Below are 19,744 nucleotides of genomic sequence, written 5' to 3'. Positions count from 1 at the left end.
AAGCATTGTCACACAGCCTTCAGTTAGAGCCCCAAGCCGCAGCTACTCACCTGCCTCTGCTGCACACGCTAACAGGCAATGTTAATTGTGTCTCAGCTCCCTGGGGGCCCATTCAAAAGAGGGTCATTTCTTCTTCCCCCAGTAGTGCTTGCTGCAGGCTAGTCCTCGGTTCCCTTCCATCACCTGAGCCAGGACTCCAGGTGCATGCCAGGTGTGACTGTAGCATAAAGTGGCAAAGCTGACATCTAACAGTTGCACTGCCATTCAGGATCTTGGTAGGAAAAGTAACTGGCTCTGACTTTTGTGGCTCTTACATGTGGCTGCCTTGTGTAAACTAGTGCCTGCCGACACCGCAGAAATGACCGTCCGGCTCTGGTCTTCTGTGAAGTAGCTTTTACACCTTGTGATGGTGCTGGCAGATCTCAACTTCTCCATCCTGGGTCAATTTGCAAGGTGAGGCATGGACAGCGCCAACCTTATTCAAGGCAGGTCCAAAGACCCTTCTAACCATCACAGTGGGGCTGACATTTTAATTCTGGTCCCCATTACAGTGGAAAAGGTATAGGAGGATAAAAAGGGAAAAATATCAGAACTGAGGTTAGAAGGGCTATGAACACTTGGACCTCAAAGGCTGGGTAAGAGGGTGTTAAATGAGACTTTTTCCCACGTTTCCAATTTCGGTTAAGGACAGAAATTGGCAAGTGTCTCCATGTGCTGCAGACCGGTGCAGATCACGACAGACTTGCTGGAAGGGGCCCAGAGCTGCTGCAAACCTCCCTCCTCCCCAGGAGGCAGGGTGATGCAGAGATTACTGGCGAGTGTGGATTTCCTGCAGGGAGCTGTCAGAGTGCTCTTGTCCACAAGCTAAGGGAGGGAGGTGCTCTATCAGACTTGGGGCTTGACGTGTTTCCCCTGGAGCTGGGAGAGCACAAGATTTTGGGTGTCCGAGCCTCACCAAAAACAAGTCTCAAGGAGAGGGGCTGGCTGAGCTGCCTACCTGCCCAGCCAAGAGAGCAGTCTAGAAGGAAACAAGCAGGAGCGGATGCCCTGGAGAGCAAGTTGGTCTTATGGGCCCACCGACCCAGAGGAGCTCTGAGCGGGTGAGAAGGAGCCTGGCAGGAGCACTGTTGGGGCAGGCAATTGGTCTCCGAGAACGGGGCACGGGGGCTTCCTGGGGGAAAGTGTCTGAAGAGCTCACAGAAAAGGCGCCCAGGGAGAGCGCGAGCCAGGCTTCAGGCACATGCCCATCAGAGGGCCCTGGCCCAGATTACGACTTTACCAGCCACAGAAATAAGACTTGGCCCTGTTCCTCTGTCTCCACCCCAAATCCTTCCCAACACTACAAAGGCCACAAACAGCAGTATGGCTGAATGGGGGCAAAGGGAGGGGAGACCACAAGGAAGGCAGAAGGAACAAACCCACTCGACCTGCCCTGCCACGGCCCCAGCACACGTGCTGCAGGCTTCCAGGTTGAGGCAGCACTAGCTGGGTAGGCAGCTGCCGGGCCGGGGCAGCGTGAGCCGGGGCAGCTTCTTAGCCAGTGCAGTATTAGCTGGCGCAGCGCAGAGCTGGGGTGGGGCAGGCTGGAGAGCTTAGATTTTCTTTTAGACTGAATGGACATTTAAATACTTGAAAATTAGTTTTTTAATAGCTATGAGTGACTGGGAAAACCCAAAGAAAACATGGTTCTTCTTGAGATATCAACCTGGAGCAGAAAAGGAGGGGTCAGCAGAATCCCCGCACAGCCCTTTTCAGAAGCTGGGTAGAGGCGCCTCAGCTCAAGGAGAGGGAGAACCGAGGGAAGCTGCCCGCGAGTTCAGAGAGGGCCGGGCGTCCTGGTCCTGGTGACCCACCCTCACGTCCAGCACCCGCGAGGGAGCAGCCAGGGGTCTGAGAGAGCGTTTACACAGATGAGGCGGTGGCTGCAACTGAGGAGCAGCCCTCCTTTCACACAGCCCATCACAGCTCACTAGAGGACCAGTAACCGCTACTAGTCTTTCCCTCCCATCTCAAGGCCAGGTCTCTAAAAGCAGAGATTTTTCTAAAAAAAATTTTTTTTACTATAACCCACATCAAGAAATAGATTTTATATCATGATCTAGTAAATACACATTCAGCTGAAACAGAAGTTTCATGAAACAGTACATACCCTACTGTGTGTACACACTATTTCCTCTTCTGTTCCACTTTTTAAAAATGCGGGTCCTACTCGTGGCATAGAACCAGAGTTTGAAGAATGTGGTGTATTTCCCTCTCCTACTAGGGTGAGCAGGCAGGTGTGGCGGGTATTGGTAGCAATACTAGTACTGTGTGCTTATTTTCCAACACCCCAAATGACGCTTCTCTTAGCAAATTCTATCTTTCCTGCTGCTCGCAATCCCTGTAAACCTGTATTAGTCAGGGTTCTCCAGAGAAACAGAACCAAGAGGATGTATACAGAGAAAGAAAGAGATTTATTATAAGGAATTGGCTCACGCGATTATGGAGGCTGACAAGTCCCAAGATTTGCAGTCAGCAGGCTGGAGACCCATGAGAGTGATGGTATAGTTCCAGTCCTGTCCGAAGGCCTGAGAACCAGGACAGCTGGCTGTGCAGTCCAGTCTGAAGGCCAGCCGGCTTGAGACCCAGGAAGAGCCGATGTTTCAGTTTGAGTCCGAAGGCAGGAGAAAGCTGATGTCTCAGTTTGAAGGCAGGCAGGAGGAATTGTCCCTTACTTGAGAAAGGCTCAGCCTTTTTGGTCAATTCAGGCCTGTAATGGACCTGATGAGGTCCAGCCACAGTGAGGGGCCATCTGCTTTACTCAGCCTACCGATTCAAATGTTAATCTCACCCAGAAATGTCCCCACAGGCACACCAGAATAGAGTTTGACCAAATATCTAGGCACCCATGGTCCAATCAAGTTGACACATAAAATTAACCATCACGAAACCTCTACCCCTCCCTCCCTCAATAAGGCACCAATCTGAGCTCCTACAAGGTCCAATTTAATTTAGACTTTAGTAGTAGCGAAAGAGAAGGACCATAAAGAAATATAATCTCAAGAGCTCTGTAAATGCTTCTACAAAGAGTACAAGGTATATTTCAAAGTGTAGGTCCAACCTCCAAAAAGTGTCTTGCACTCCCTCATCGGCAGGTCAGTTTGAGAAAGCCCGAACAAAGTTGTAGTAGTCGATCTTGTCTTCTCCGTGAGAGCACATCCTGATCAACTGCAGAGAGAGCAGAGGAGCAGTGACAGACACGCAGGGCTGTCCTCGGCGTCACGGCAGAGCACTCACTCATAATACTCCCCGGCCTTGCTCAACCAGTTCCGAGTGTTAATATCCTCACTAGATTCTGAAATGATCCTGTGAACCTGGTAGGTATGTCAGATATTATCCCCATCTTACACTCTCTGAAATCAAAGCTCAGATGGAGTAAATGGCCTGCCCAGGACGTCAGGACTAACATTTGTATTTATAAGGGCATTATCATTTCCAAAGCACTTTTAATTGTTTTTATGTTCAAATACAAGACTTTTCCACCCATTCTGTGCAGAGTAATACTCTTTAAAATAGCAGGTTTCTGTTATCACAGCCTAATACCTAATAGAAGAATCTAGTGATGTCACTGCTCAAACCATGTACCTTGAAACTCAGCTGTGAGTGGTAGTAGACTGATCCGCTGTGCTACCTTTATGACATGTGCAAATCCATCCCACCCACACCTTCCCTGGCCCACTTCCCACTGACGGCAATTCCTCTCTCCCGTGTCAGGTCACAGAGAGCACCAATGACTTAAAAATCAAAATGTGGGCAGGCTGTCTTTAGAAATCTGGGACGCTAAGTGGGTGTTCAGCCACATGAACCGGTACCTTTCTATCTGCCTCCCCGCTCCTTGCTAATGTTCTGTCTGCAACAAATCCTCGTCTCCACCCTGGTCACTCTAGGCCCAAAGAGAAGCCTTCCCTAAACGAGTCTTAACTTCCGAACATCCCGTTTTGCTCAAAGATCCTTAAGATGGTCTGCAGCCCCTCTGTGTTCCTAATCAGTGAGAATGTCTCAGGGAGCTGCAGTCGTTGGCAATTGTGGGAGAAATTTTTTTGTTCTGACTTCTAGGGGAACCCTGGCTAACAGGGTTTATTATGAAAATAAAGTGCAGGAAACGCCCTTTTCAACTCATTCATAAAAATCCTAGTAGGAGAATGTCCATGTCATTCTTCCACGTGCAGCTGGCCATGTGACCCCTACTGACAGATGCCACTGTCCCTGTGCAGTGGTCACACCCTCTTCCATGCTGGTGCTACTGATGGGCCGTGAGGGGTGTCAAAGGCTGCCCACCCACCTGCTCAGTCCAGTTGCCTTTGAGTCCCCCTTGGCGGCTGCCCCTCCATGATGCCCTCTGCTGCCCTCCTTCTGCCCTGACAGGTCTCACCAGCCACTCTGTGCTGTCTACCCCCACCCCCACTTAAAGAGATGCCTGCAACAGCCATTAGAGAGGAGCATCAGTGCTAGCATCAAGGGGAAATACCATAATCGGGGCCGACCAGGAGATCTGATTTGAACATCCTCGATCATCCCCAGTTAAAACGAAATACACAGGCAACTGCCTTTAGGAGAAAATGAATCGTGCTCAGCCTCTACGATCCACCCAGGGCAGTAACTTGTACTGACCTCCTTGATCAAGGAATCATCAACTGGGAGGTTAAGAGAGTCACAGACTTTAAAGAACATCTCTTTGTCCACATATCCTGAAGCTTCCTTGTCATAAATTTGAAATGCCTCACGAATGTTGTCTTTGCATGGAGGATCTTTCAGTTGCTTCTGGATTGTGTCTATTAGTACCTCCAGTTCTTGCACGCCTGGATCCACCTCAGTTTGCTTGCTGTAGAGAAAGGAAGAAAATTACTGGACATAGTATTTATTCTTGACCAGTCTTTCTCAGTGACCAAAGTTCTCACTTGGTGAAGTGGGGGAAGCTTCTCATGACAAACAGCTTTGACACAGAGCAGACCAATAACTGACCACTTGCCCGCAGGGGCTGGCTGACGGCTGACGCCCACATCCCGAAGGCCTAAGGAGGGGCAGCTTTTGAACTGAAGCTCCGCCTCCCTTGCTGCCATCTGTTAAATCACTGCCCCACAAGGAGCCAAATCTACCTCCACCACCATCCCAAGTTCCTTGTTTGTGGGAGTCACATGACTGTCCCGTAATGCCGTTGCAGACCAGCATCCTGTACGTTACATCATCTAAAAACAAATGTCTCAGTTTCAAAAATCTTTAACCATAACTCTGCAGTCACAAATCTCTTGTACTTTTAACATCCCCTTTCCAATTCACTCTGAATTTTGTGACAGGCTGTCTATGGACGTTAAGAGACTGCCCTGTGTCGGGGGTTGAGGATCTTAGGCCTAGCATTTATTGAAACCAAGAGAGATTAGTGACCCAGAGCATCAGGAAGAGAGAAGTCTATCCTTCCAAATCACAACCAGGAGAAGCAGGAGCCTGATTCTTATTTCCTCTGAACATGAAGGTACAGTTACACAGTTAAAGAATTTTAGAGCTGGAAAGGATTCTCTCATGTTTCATCTTCAGAAATCCATTTTGCAACAAAATGGGACCCATATAAACTTAGTAAACACTCCTCCCTTTTTGTTTTGTTTTGTTTTGTTTTTTCACTGAGGAAGCTTAGCCCTGAGCTAACATCTGTGCCAACCTTCCTTCACTTTACACGTGGGTTGCCACCACAGCATGGCTGACGAATGGTGTAGGTCTGCACCTGGGATCCGAACGTGCAAACCCAGACCGCCGAAGTGGAACATGCAAACTTAACCACTATGCCACAGGGCCAGCCCCACCCCTCCCTTGTTCAATGGTGAGGAAACAGACTTGAAGACCTGAGTGACTTATTCCTGATCCCATGTCAGAGGCAAGGCAACAGCAGACATCTCACTCCAGTTCTAACCTGTTCTCTCCAGTCTGCCCAGCCACCTCTCACTGACCCCTTCCTTCTAGTCCTCACTCTACTAACCCACCACTGCTTCTCCCTTCCTGCTTTTTCTTGTATAGGATACTCAAAAAGTTCACGGCTCCAAACAGCCTTTTCACTCATTTCCCTTTTTGCCTGCTGGCGATCCTTGCTGGAGGAGGTATAAAGTGGTATAACCTTTCAGGAACAATTTGGAAACATGAAGCAAAAGCCCAGCAAAGAATTTCAAATAATTTATCTTAAGGAAAAGATCATGAGTTGTATACAAAGATACATCTATAACGCTGTTTTGAGACAGCCTAAATGTCAAAAAAAAAAAGGTCTAAAGATCAGGAATTGGTTAAATAATATACACTACCATCAGGCAATATAATAATAAGGCAGCACTGACAATGCTGCAAAAGATAAACTTAGTGAGAAAATCATGATGCAAAAGTGTGTACCTTCTGTGTAAAAGTTGTGGGGGGAATAAGAATATATTTATTATGGTTTTTTTCTTTTGTTTTTGGCAGAAGGCAACTCTGATACCAACAATGTGCTAAAACTTCAAAGTGTGGCCATTTCAATTGCAAGGGTTCCGCGTTGACCCCTTGGCCTAACCTTACTTCTTGATTCGTGATCCAGGGCCTCCCCTTTGCCCAAGTGACAGTAAACCCACTCCTAGGACACGCAGTCACTTGCCTAGAGGGCTTCAGGTAGTCAGGAAGCTGAATAAGAACATCCCCAGGCCAGCCCTGATGGCCTAGTGATTAAAGTTCAGTGCTCTCACCACTTCAGCAGCATGAGTTCATTTCCAGGCCATGGAACCACACCACCCCTATCAGTTGCCATGCTGTGGTGGTGGCTCACACAGAAGGACTTACCACTACGATATACAACCATGTGCTGGGGTTTTGGGGAACGAAAAAAAATCATCCCAATTTCTTGGTGCTTTTCTCCAGTGAGGCAGAACAAACTATAGTTAAGAGCATGGCCTCTAGAACCTGCCTCGTTCAAAATCTAGGCTTTGCCACTTAAAGGTTGCAGGAGCTTGAGTAGATTAATTAACTGTTCTGTGCCTCAGTTTCCTTATCTGCAATGTGTTAGTTTCCAAGGGAAGCCACCTCATAAAGATTGTTGTGAGAATTAAATGCGTTATTAAATATAAAGCACTTAATACCTGACATGGCAGACACATACAAATGTTAGTTTTTAACAAAGTTCTTTTGACAGTCCTAGTAGGAATAGTCATTCACTCATCTAAAACTATTTATTAAACACGAATGGCTCAATGCTAGCTTTACAATAAACTGTTGAGTGTAACAAGGAACCTGTTTCTAGTAAGGATCCCTGCTCTCCAGAAGGGGAGTTAAGGCATAGACTTTAAAATCACTAAAAGAAGAGAGGAAATGACCATTACCATTTTAAGAGGTAAAAAAGATGACAGGATCAGGAAGGGCTGAACTGGGAGGTGGCATCTGACCTAGGCCTTGGAGGATGTGAGGGCTTGGACCCACCCGTAGGATGAAATAAAGGAACTGCAGACAATGGGAACAGCCTGAGAAAAAGCATGAAGAGAGGAACTGAGGTTAATACAATAAACCTGTTTGTCTGGGGTGCACAGCGTGCAGAAAGGGAAGCCAGAACTCGCTGAGAGGGTCACTGGAGCCACAACAAGCAAGTTCTTGGATGCCAGACTAAGAACTTTAGAATTTTGTTTTTGAGTGATGGCAACCTCTTAAAAGTAGTATAATTAAAAAACCAAATAAGATCAAAAGAGAAATCAAAGAATATCTTGAAACAAAAATGGAAATACAATATACCAAAATTTATAGGATGCAGCAAAGAGCAGTTGCAAGAAGGAAGTTTATAGTGATAAATGCTTACATTAAGAAAAACAAAAAGATCTCAAATAAACAACCTAACTTTATACTGCAAGGAACTAGAGAAAGAAGAAAAAAACTAAGCCCAAAGTTAGCAGAAGGAAGGAAATAATAAAAATCAGAGCAGAAATAAATGAAATAGAGACTAGAAAAATGATAGAAAAGATCAACAAAAGTAAGAGGTGGTTTTTTGAAAAGACAAAATTGACAAACTTTTAGCTACACTAATTAAGAAAAAAAGAGATAAGACTCAAAATCTGAAATGAAAGCGTAGAAATTACAACTGATACCACAGAAATACAAAGGATCATAAGAGACTACTATGAACAATTATATGTCAACAGATTGGATAACCTGGAAGAAATCAATAAATTCCTAGATACAAACAAACAAAAAATTCCGAGAAACATAATAACTTACCAAGACTGAATCATAAAGAAATAGAAAATCTGAATAAACCAATAATAAGTACGGAGATTGAATATCAGTAATCAAAAATCTCTCAACAACAACAAAAAACCCAGGACCAGATGGCTTCACTGGCGAATTCTACAAAAGATTTGAAGAAGAATTAATACCACTCCTTCTCAAACTCTTCCAAAAAACTGACGAGAAGGGAACATTCCCAAATTCATACTACAAGGCCAGAATTACCCTGATCCTAAAGCCAAAGATCATACAAGAAAAGAAAATTACAGGTTAATATCCCTGATTAACATACATGCAAAAATCCTCAGCAAAATACTAGCAAACTGAATTCAACAGCATATTAAAAGGATCATACACCATGATCAAGTGGAATTTATCCTCGGTATGCAAGGATAGGTCAACATACACAAATCAATAAATGTGATACACCACATTAACAGAATGAAGAAAAAATCATATGATCATCTCAATAGATACAGAAAAAGCATTTGACAAAATTCAACATCCTTTGATGATAAAACTCTCAACAAATTAGGTATAGAAGGAATGTATTCCAATATTATAAAGGCCACATATGACAACACAGCTAACATCATAGCCAACAGTGGACAACACAAGGATGCCCACTCTCTACGATCAGGAATAAGACAAGGATGGCCACTCTCACCTGTTCAACACAGGCTAGCCAGAGCAATTAGGTAAGAAAAAGAAATAAAAGGCATCCAAATAGGAAAGGAACTGTCTCTGTTTGCAGATGACATGATCTTATGTATAGAAAATCCTAAAGACTCCACCAAAAAACTGTTAGAACTAGACATTGAATTCAGTAAAGTTCCAGGATACAAAATCAACATACAGAAATCAGTTGAAAGAGAAATTATGAAACTACCTGAAAGATAAATTAAGAAAACAATTTGCAATAGCATCAAAAACAATAAAATACTTAGGAATAAATTTAACCCAGGAAGTGAAAGACCTATATATACACTGAAAACTCTAAGACATTGATGAAAGAAATTGAAGAAGACATGAATAAATGACATGTTCTTGGATTAGAAGAATTAATATTGTTAAAATGTCCATACTATGCAAAGTGATCTACAGATTTAATGCAATCTCTATCAAAATTCCAACAGCATTTTTCACAGAAATAGAAAAAAATCCTAAAATTCATATAGAACTACAAAAGACCCCAAAGAGCCAAAGCAATCTTGAGAAGGAAGAACAAAGCTGGAGGCATCACATTTCCTGATTTCAAACTATATTACAAAGCTATAGTAATCAAAACAATATGGTATTGGCATAAAAACAGACACATAAACCAACGGATCAGAATAGAGAGGCCAGAAATAAACCTATGTATATATGGTTAACTAATCTTTGACACGGGAGCCCAGAATACACAATGGGGACAGGATAGTCTCTTCAATAAATGGTGCTGGGAAAACTGGATATTCACAGGCAAAAGAATGAAACTGGATCCCTGTTTTATACAACTCACAAAAATTAACTCAGAATAGATTGAAGACTTAACCATAAGACTTGAAACTGTAAAACTCCTCGAAGAAAACATAGGAAGAAAGCTCCTTGAAAATGGTCTTGACAATGACTTTTTTTTTTTTGGATATGACACTCTAAGCAGAGGCAAAACAAGCAAAAATAAACAAGTGGGACTACATCAAAACAAAAAGCTTCTGCATGGCAAAGTAAACAATCAACAGAATGAAAAGGCAATCTATGGAATAGGAGGAAATATCTGCAAACTGTTTTAGTCCATTCAGCCTGCTACAACAAAATACCAGAGACTAGGTAACTTACAAACAACAGAAATTTATTTCTCACAGTTCTGGAGGCTGGAGAGAGCTCTCTTTCTGGTTCATAGCCAGCACCTTCTCACGGTGTCCTCATGTGACGGAAGGGGGCTGGCAGGCTCTCTGGGGCCTCTTTTATAAAGGCACTAATTCCACTCATGAGGGTTCTGCCCTCATGAGCTAATCACCTCCCAAAGGTCCCATTTCTTAATGCCACCAGGATTTCAACATGTGAATTTTAGATGCACACAAACACTCACACCATAGCACAAACCATCTAATACAAGGAATTTATACAATTCAATAGCAAAAAAACAAACAATCTGATTAAAAAATGGGCCAAAGATTGGGGCCAGCCCAGTGGTATAGTGGTTAAGTTTGCCCACTCTGCTTTGGTGCCCTGGGGTTCACAGGTTCAGATCCCAGGGGCAGACCTACACACTGCTCATCAAGCCATGCTTTGGCAGCATCCCACATACAAAATAGATGAAGACTGCCACAGATGTTAGCTCAGCAACAATCTTCCTCAAGCAAAAAGAGGAAGATTGGCAACAGAAGTTAGCTCAGGGCCAATCTTCCCCGTCAACCCCCTCCCCCCGCAAAAAAGGGCCAAATACCTGAATAGACATTTTTCCAAAGACAACACATAAATGGCCACCAGGTATATGAAAAGATGCTTGACATCACCAATTATCAAGGAAATGCAAATCAAACCACAATGAGATATCACCTCACACCTGTTAGGATGGCTATTATCAAAAGACAGGAGATAACAAGTTGGCAAACATGTAGAGAAAAGGACCCTATACATTCCTGATGTTGGTGGGAATGTAAATTGGTGCAGTCATTATGGAAACAGTATGGAGGTTCTTCAAAAAATTAAAAATAGAACTACACTAGTGTGATCTAGCAATCACAATTCTGGAGATTATCTGGAGGAAACAAAATTGGTATCTCAGAGAGACATCTGCACTCTCCCATTCATTGCAGCATTACTCACAATAGCCAAGACATGGAAACAACCTAAATGTGAACTGACAGATGAATGGATTTAAAAAAAATGTGACACACACTCAGAGAGGAATATTATTCAGCCATAAAAATGAAGCAAATCCTGCCACTTGCAAATGGATGAACCTGAAGGACATTATGCTTAGTAAAATAACCTAGATAGAGAAAGACAAATACTGTATGATCTCATTTATATGCGGAATCTAAAAAAAGTCAAAACTCACAGAAACAGAGTAGAGGGTTGCTGCTGGGGACTGGGGGTTGGGGGAAAAGGGAGATGTTGGTCAAAGTGTATAAACTGCCACTTATAAGACAAATAAGTTCTCTGGATGTAATGTACAGCAGGGTGACTATAGTTAATATACTGTACTGTATACTTGAAATTTGCTGAGAGAGTAGATCTTAAGTGTTCCCACCAAGCACACACAAAATTAAATGGTAACTGTGAGATGAAGCATGTGTTAATTAACTTGATTGTGGGAATCATTTCACAATGTATATCAAATCATCACATCATACACTTTAAATACATACACTTTTATTTGTCAATTATACCTCAATAAAGCTGGAGGTGAAGAGTATGATGAATTCGGAGCCAGGTTTCAGGCAGACTGGTCTGGTAACAGTGTGTGAAATGGATTAAGGGAGAAAGAGGGTGGAGGTGGGAAGATGAGTCAGGAGGCATTGTGGAAGCCTAGGCAAGCAGGCATGGGAGTATGGCAGACACTGGTGATTACCTGTCCAATATTCTCCCTCTCCGTCTTCCTAATAGAGCCCTTATTTTGTTTGGAGCAGCAATTAGGAGTGGCCATGTGACACAGCCCACACAACGGGATGTAAGCAGACGTTGCTAGGTGGGGCTTCTGGACAAGCCCTTCAAAAACAGGAAAGATTTCAGTCTTCTAGCCTTTGACCTTCCCCTTATTCCTGCCTGGAATACAGATGTAATGCTGGAGATGGAACATTCACTTTGTGGCCACAGAGGAAAAAGCATGAGGACAAAAGCTACTTGCTAAGGATGTCTGAGAGAAGAGAGAGAAAAAGTCAGGTCTCTGTGGGCATCGTAAAGCCATCACAGCAGCCCTGGACTGCTTCCCTCCAGACACTGTGTTCCCTGAGAAACCTAAAACTTCACTGGGTTAAGCTAAAGTAAATTTGTTTTTGTTGTTATTATGTGCAGACAAATGCAACTCCTAACTGATTGAGTGCTTTAAATTAGGAAATCATGGTGGGAACAAAAAGGAGAAGTCAGAGAGGGAAGAGATATTGTAGAATAAAAGAAAAGAAATTGGGAGGATGGTGTCAAGATGGCGGCATAGGAGGACTCTGAACTCACCTCTTCACATGGACACAATAAATTTACAACTACTCTTGGAACAATTACCCCTGAGAGAGAACTGAAAACTGGATAAAAAGAACCCCCACAAAAAGGAACAGTGCTGACTGAGGTGGAAAAAGCTGAAGTCCCTTTCTGGAGAGAAAAAAGCCACCTCCAAGCCTTGGTGTTTAACGGTCAACTGGGAGCAACCTTCAGGTATGAAGCCTTCCCTGGAGGAGTGGGGGATCTGAGCAGGGGAGCATTACCACAATAAGCAGCTTTTGGACTCAGTACAACTGAGACGAGTGTCATGATATCTGGGTTTGCTGGCTATTAACTACAACGGGGAATACCCCCAGAAAAGCTATCAGACATAAGGGAAAAAAAGCCTGCTCTTAAAGGGCCCATGCACAAATTCACACATTTTTGGAAAGCAACCTAAAATCACCAGAAAGAAAGGTGCACAGTCCTTTGATGAAGAGACTCACTTGATAGGCTCTGGGTGCATCTCAGGATTGGTGAGACCTCCCCAGGGACTGAGACATTGGCAGCAGCCATTAGTGTGACCTAGTACAGTCATGTTGACACAGACGCTAGCAGATGCCCTTGGCGTTCTTCCCCAGGCCTGTTAGCCCAAAGCCTGCCTCACCCACTGGAGCACCAATTAAATCCAGCTCAGCCAGGGCAGACAGCCCATCCTAGGGATTGGCCCAACCCAACAGCAAGCCCTCAGGCAACTTGTGGGTCCACATAGGTGGGGTGCCTGGAACCTCAGCAGCTGGGTGAGGGGGTCCACCTCTGTGGGGCAGGGCATGCACAAGGGGTGGGCCTGTGTTGGTGGACTGTTGCCCCACTTTGCAGTGGGGCAACTGAGTCTGCTTCAGTGGGTCAGGGCATGTGCATAGAGCAGGACTGCGGTGATGTGGTGTATGGCCCTGCAGACAGTGGGGCTTGTCAGCTGCAGCTGACTTGTGCTTTTCAAACAGCCATATAGGGGATCGGCCCCCACCTTCCAGAGCCTGAAAGAATTGGGTGCTCCTATGCCTGGGGCCAGCCTCACTCAGCTGCAATCCTGAGAGAGCTGACAAGAGCCTTGCAAGCAGGAGGCCTATAGCAATTGTAAGCCCCTGAGCCTAGCAACCAGCCACCCTGGGGGCCTACTCCCTTAACAGAAAAACTGCAACAGGAATGTGCTATTAGACCTTGCAGCCAACTGTGCTGGGGCTCCCCGTGCCTGATAAAGTGACTGAAGGGTCCATAGCAGCCACACGCAGCTGAGCATTACAACCAGCAGCTAGGGGGACAGCCTAGCGTCCCCAGACACCTGCAGCAAGAGCAATCCTGCCCCAACAGAAGGACACAAAGAACCCATGCAGGGGTCACTCCTGGAACACTGGGGACTGGTGATGAGAGGGAAGCACACTGCTGGGCCTCATAAGGTATCTCTTACATAAGGCCACCTCTCCAAAATCAGGAGACATAGCTGACCTACATAATACATAGATATAAGCACAGAGAAAAAGGCAAAATAAGGAGACAAAGGAATATGTCCCAAATAAGGGAACAGGACAAAACCCCAGAAAAAGAACTAAATGAAACAGAGATAATCTACCTGACAAAGAGTACAAACTAAAAGTCATAAGGATGCTCACTGATATTGGGAGAAGAATGGATGAACTCAGTGAGAATTTCAACAAAAAAAGTGGAAAATATAAAAAAGAACCAATCAGAAATGAAGAATACAAACTGGAAATGAAAAATTCACTGGAAGGACTCAATAGCAGAGTAGATGACACAGAAGAATGGATCAGCAAGCTTGACGAAAGACTAGAAGAAATCACCCAAGCTGAACAGATAAAAGAAGAAAGAATTAAAAAGAACAAGGATAGTCCAAGGGACCTCTGGGACAACATCAAGCACACTAACATCCACATTATAGGTGTCCCAAGAAGGGGAAGAGAGAGATAAAGGGGCAGAGAATCTACTTGAAAAAATAATAGCTGAAAATTTTCCTAACCTAAGGAAGGAAACAGACATCCAAGTACAGGAAGTACAGAGAGCACCAAACAAGATAAGCCCAAAGAGGTCCACACCAAGACACATTATAATTAAAATGTCAAGTATTAAGGATACAGACAGAATCCTAAAAGCCACAAGAGAAAGACAACAAGTTACATACAAAGGAAACCCCATAAGGCTATCAGCTGACTTCTCAGCAGAAACCTTACAAGCTGGAAGTGAGTGGTATGACATATTTAAAGTGCTGAAAGGAAAAAACCTACAGCCAAGAATACTCTACCCAGCCAGGTTATCATTCAGAATAGGAGAGAGAGTTTCCCAGACAAGCAAAAATGAAAGGAATTTGTCATGAAAAAATCAGCCTAACAAGAAATGCTAAAGGGACTTATTTAAGTGGAACAGGGAAGACCACAAACAGGAATAAGAAAATTATCAAAAAAGAAAAAAAACAATAAAGTCACTGGTAAAAGCAAGTATGCAGTAAAGGTAGCAGATCAATCACCTATGAAGGTCAAAAGACAAAAGTACTAAAATTATCTATTTCCATGATAAGAGGATAGTGGATATGCTCAAAAAAGAGGTTATATATGATATCAAAAACATAAAATGTGGGAGGAAGAAAGTACAAGAGTAGAGCTTTTAGCAGGAGGTCAAACTTAAGACACTGTCAACTTAATATAGATTGCTATATACGTAAGTTATTACATATGAACCTTATGGTAATCATAAGCCAGAAACCTATAATAAACAAACAAAAAATTTAGAGAAAGGAACCCAAACATAATACTAAAGAAAGCCATCAAACCGCAAGAGAAGAAGACGAGAATAGAGGACTACTAAAACACCTAGAAAAAAAGTAACAAAATGGCAATAAGTACATTCTTATTAATAGCAACTTTAAATGTCAATGGACTAAATGCTCCAATCAAAAGGCATAGGGTAGCCAACTGAATTAAAAAACAAGAACTATATATACGCTGCAAACAAGAGTCACACTTCAGACCTAAATAGATTCACAAACTGAAAGTAGAGGGATGGAAAAACATACCCCATGCAAATGGAAATGAAAAGAGAGCTGGGGTAGCAATACTTATATCAGACAAAAGAGACTTTAAAACAAAAACCGTAACAAGAGACAAAGAAAGGCACTACAGAATGATAAAGGGAACAACCCAATAAAAGGATATAACATGTGCAAATATTTATGCACCCATCATAGGAGCATCTGAATATATAAAGCAATTATTAACAGACATAAAAGAAGAAATAGACAGCAACACAATAATAGTAGGGGACTTTAACACTCCACTTAGACCAATGGATAGATCACCCAAACAGAAGACCAATAAGGAAACATTGGCCTTAAATGACACTTTAGACAAGATGGAGTTAGTAGATATATATAGAACATTCCATCCAAAAATTGCAGAATACACATTCTTTTCAAATGCAAATGGAACATTCTCCAAGATAGATCACATAATAGGCCACAAAACAAGTCTCAATAAATTTAAGAAGATCGAAATAATACCAAGCATCTTTTCTGACCACAATGGTATGAAATTAGAAATCATCTACAAGAAGAAAATTGGAAAAGCCACAAATATGTGAAGATTAAACAAAATGCTACTGAACAACGATTGGGTCAAAGGAGAAATCAAGAAATACTTGGAGACAAATGAAATGAAAATACAACATGCCAAAATTTATGGGATACAGCAAAAGCAATTCTAAGAGGGAAGTTTAGAGAAATACAGGTTTACCTCAACAAACAAGAAAAATCTCAAATAAACAATCTAACACTACACTAAAGTAACTGGAAAAAGAAGAACAAAGCCCAAAATCAGTAGAAGTAAGGAAATAATAACAATCAGAGCAGAAATAAAGACTAAAAAAAAAATAGAAAAAAATCAATGAAACTAAGAGCTGGTTCTTTGAAAAGATAAACAAAATTCACAAACTTTTAGCTAGACTCACCAAGAAAAGAAGAGAGAAGGCTCAAATCAATAAAATCAGAAATGAAAGAGGAGAAATTAGAATGGATACCTCAGAAATACAAAAGATTATAAAAGAACACTACAAAAAGCTGTACACCAACAAACTGGATAATCTGGAAGAAATGAATAAATTCTTAGAATCATACAACCTTCCAAAACTGAATCAAGAAGAAACAGAGAATTTGAATAGACTAATCACCAGTAAGGAGATCAAAACAGTAATCAAAACCTCCACCAAAATAAAAGTTCAGGACCAGATGGTTTCCCTGGTGAATTCTACCACACATTCAAAGAAGACTTAATACCTATCCTTCTCAAACTTCCAAAAAACTGAAGAGGTGAGAAAGCTTCCTAACTCATTCTATGAAGCCAACATTACCCTGACACCAAAACCAGACAAGGACAACACAAAAAAAGAACATTACAGGCCAATATCACTGATGAACATTGATGCAAAAATCCTGAACAAAATACTAGCAAATCGAATATAACAATACATTAAAAAGATCATACATCATGATCAAGTGGGATTTATTCCAGGGATGCAGGGATGGTTTAACATCCACAAATCAATCAACGTGATACACCACATTACCAAATGAAGAATAAAAATCACATGATCATCTCAATGGATGCAGAGAAAGCATTTGACAAGATACAGCACCCATTTATGATAAAAACTAAATAAAATAGGTATAAAAGGAAAGTACCTCAACATATTAAAGCCCATATATGATAAACCTGCAGCCAATATCATTCTCAATGGAGAAAAACTGAAAGCTATCCCTCTAAGAATAGGAACCAGACAAGGATGCCAACTTTTGCTGTTCTTATTCAACATAATATTGGAAGTCCTAGCCAGAGCAATCAGGCAAGAAAAAGAAATAAAAGGGATCCAGATTGGAAAGGAAGAAGTGAAACCGTCACTATTTGCAGATGACATGATTTATATAAAGACTAAAGAACCCATCAAAAACTTTCAGGAGTAATAAATAGGATACAAAATCAACATACAAAAATCAGTTGCGTTACTATACACTAACAATGAAGTAGCAGAAAGAGAAATTAAGAATACAATCCCATTTATAATTGCAACAAAAAGAATAAAATACGTAGCAATAAACTTTACCAAAGAGGTGAAAGACTCATACCCTGAAAACTATAAAATGCTGTTGAAAGAAATAGAAGATGACACAAAGAAATGGAAAGATATTCCATGCTCTTGGATTAGAAGAATTAACATAGTTAAAATGTCCATACTTTCTAAAGCAATCTACAAATTCAATGCAATCCCTATGAAAGTTCCAATGACATTTTCCATAGAAATAGAACAAAGAATCGTAAAATTTATATGGAACAACAAAAGACCCCAAATAGCTAAAGCAATCCTGAGAAAAAAGAACAAAGCTGGAGGCATCACAATCCCTGATTTCAAAATATACTATAAGGCTATAGTAATCAAAACAGCATGGTACTAGCACAAAAACAGACACACAGATCAATGGAACAGAATTGAAAGAAATAAAACCACACATGTACGGACAGCCAATCTTCAACAAAGGAGACAAAACATATACTGGAGAAAGGAAAGTGTCTTCAGTAAATGGTGTTGGGAAAACAGACAGCCACATGCAAAAGAATGAAAGTAGACCATTTTCTTACACCATATACAAACAGTAAGTCAAAATGGATTAAAGACTTGAATGTAAGACCTGAAACCATGAAAGTTCTAGAAGAAAAACTAGGCAGTATGCTGTTCGACATCAGTCACAGCAGCATATTTTCAAGTATCATGTCTAACTTGGCAAGGGAAACATTAGAAAAAATAAACAAACGGGACTACATCAAACTAACAAGCTTCTGCACAGCAAAGAAAACCATCAACAAAACAAAAAGATGACCTAAGAACTGGGAGATGATATTTGCAAACCATGTATCTGATAAGGGGTTAATAGCTAATATCCAAATATATAAAGAACTCATATATCCCAACAACAAAAAAACTAACAACCCAATTAAAAAATGGGCAAAAGATCTGAACAGACATTTCTCCAAAGAAGATATACAGATGGTCAACAGGCACATGAAAGATGTTCAACATCACTACCTATCAGGGAAATGGAAATCAAAACTATAATGAGGTATCACTTTACCTGTCAGAATGGCTATAATTAACAAGACAAAAAATAACAAGTGTTGGAGAGGATGTGGAGAGAAGGAAACCCTCGTACACTGCTGGTGGGAGTGCAAACTGGTGCAGTCACTATGGAAAACGGTATGGAGATTCCTCAAAAACTTAAGAATAGGAATATCACACAATCCAGCTATTCCACTGTTGGGTATTTATCCAAAGAACATAAAAACACGAATGCATAAAGACATATGCACTTTTATGTTCACTGCAGCATTATTCACAATAGCCAAGACTTGGAAGCAACCTAGGTCCCCATCAAGGGATGAATGGATAAAGAAGATGTGGTATACATACAAGATGGAATACAATTCAGTCATAAAAAGGGTAAAATCTTGCCATTTGTGATAACATGGATGGACCTTGAGGGTATTATGCTAAGTGAAATAAGTCAGAGGGAGAAAGTCAAATACCCTATGATCTCATTCATAAATATAAGATAAAAACAACAATAAACAAACACATAGAGACAGAGATTGGATTGGAGGTCACCAGAGGAGCAAGGGGAGGGAGGAGGGAAAAGGGGGTGATTAGGCATATATGTATGGTGATGGATTGTAATTAGTCTTTGGGTGGTGAACATGATGTGATCTACATAGAAATCAAAACATAATGATGTACACCAGAAATTTATATAATATTATAAACCAATATTACCACAATGAAAAAAAAAGAAGAAATTAGCAGCTATTGAATGTGGTGTAAAATAGAAGAAGTCAAAGGTATCTCCAAGGTGCAAATCAGGGTAAATGGAACTCTGACGTGATTTAGAGAAAGAGGGGTTAAGAGTTACTGCTTGTCTCCTCTGTGCTGGTGTTTTCCATGTGTTATCACAACTCGTTATCACAACTTTATGAGACAGTTGAATGGGAAGAAGGAAGAGCAGGTGTGCTAGAAAGATGAAAACGATGATGGTTTCATTCTTAGTTGTGCAAAGTGTGAGGTGCTGGTGACTCAGCTGGAGGAAGACACACCCAACAGGCAGACAGGAATCCGGGAATATTATCAGAAGGGTAAGGATGGAGAGCAACTTACTTAGCCACTCTGCAATGAGATGAGATGAGATTTCCAGAGTATAGACCAAGCAAACAAGAGGATCAAAAACAGGACCTTGAGAAACACCAACTTAGTAGACAGAAGT

The 19,744-nt window shown here is 41.8% G+C and overlaps 1 protein-coding gene across 9 annotated transcripts in view; it reads right to left on the bottom strand.

Moving 5' to 3' along the window:
* Nucleotides 1-2,434: 2,434 nt before the first annotated feature.
* EFHC1 (EF-hand domain containing 1) overlaps nucleotides 2,435-19,744 on the bottom strand; it is a 76,401-nt gene continuing 59,091 nt past the window's right edge. For all 9 annotated transcript variants that reach the window (XM_001498967.7, XM_023625076.2, XM_070245678.1 and 6 more), the window contains 2 exons: nucleotides 4,651-4,861; nucleotides 2,435-3,207 (listed from right to left, as the gene is read on the bottom strand). In XM_001498967.7, coding sequence (XP_001499017.4) covers nucleotides 3,136-3,207; nucleotides 4,651-4,861 — 283 coding nt within the window. In that variant the 3' untranslated portion in view covers nucleotides 2,435-3,135. The remainder of the gene's footprint in view (nucleotides 3,208-4,650; nucleotides 4,862-19,744) is intronic.

The sequence above is a fragment of the Equus caballus genome, chromosome 20 (assembly GCF_041296265.1).
Source record: "Equus caballus isolate H_3958 breed thoroughbred chromosome 20, TB-T2T, whole genome shotgun sequence".
Classification (NCBI taxonomy): domain Eukaryota; kingdom Metazoa; phylum Chordata; class Mammalia; order Perissodactyla; family Equidae; genus Equus; species Equus caballus.
This window is presented reverse-complemented; position numbering and strand designations above follow the sequence as displayed.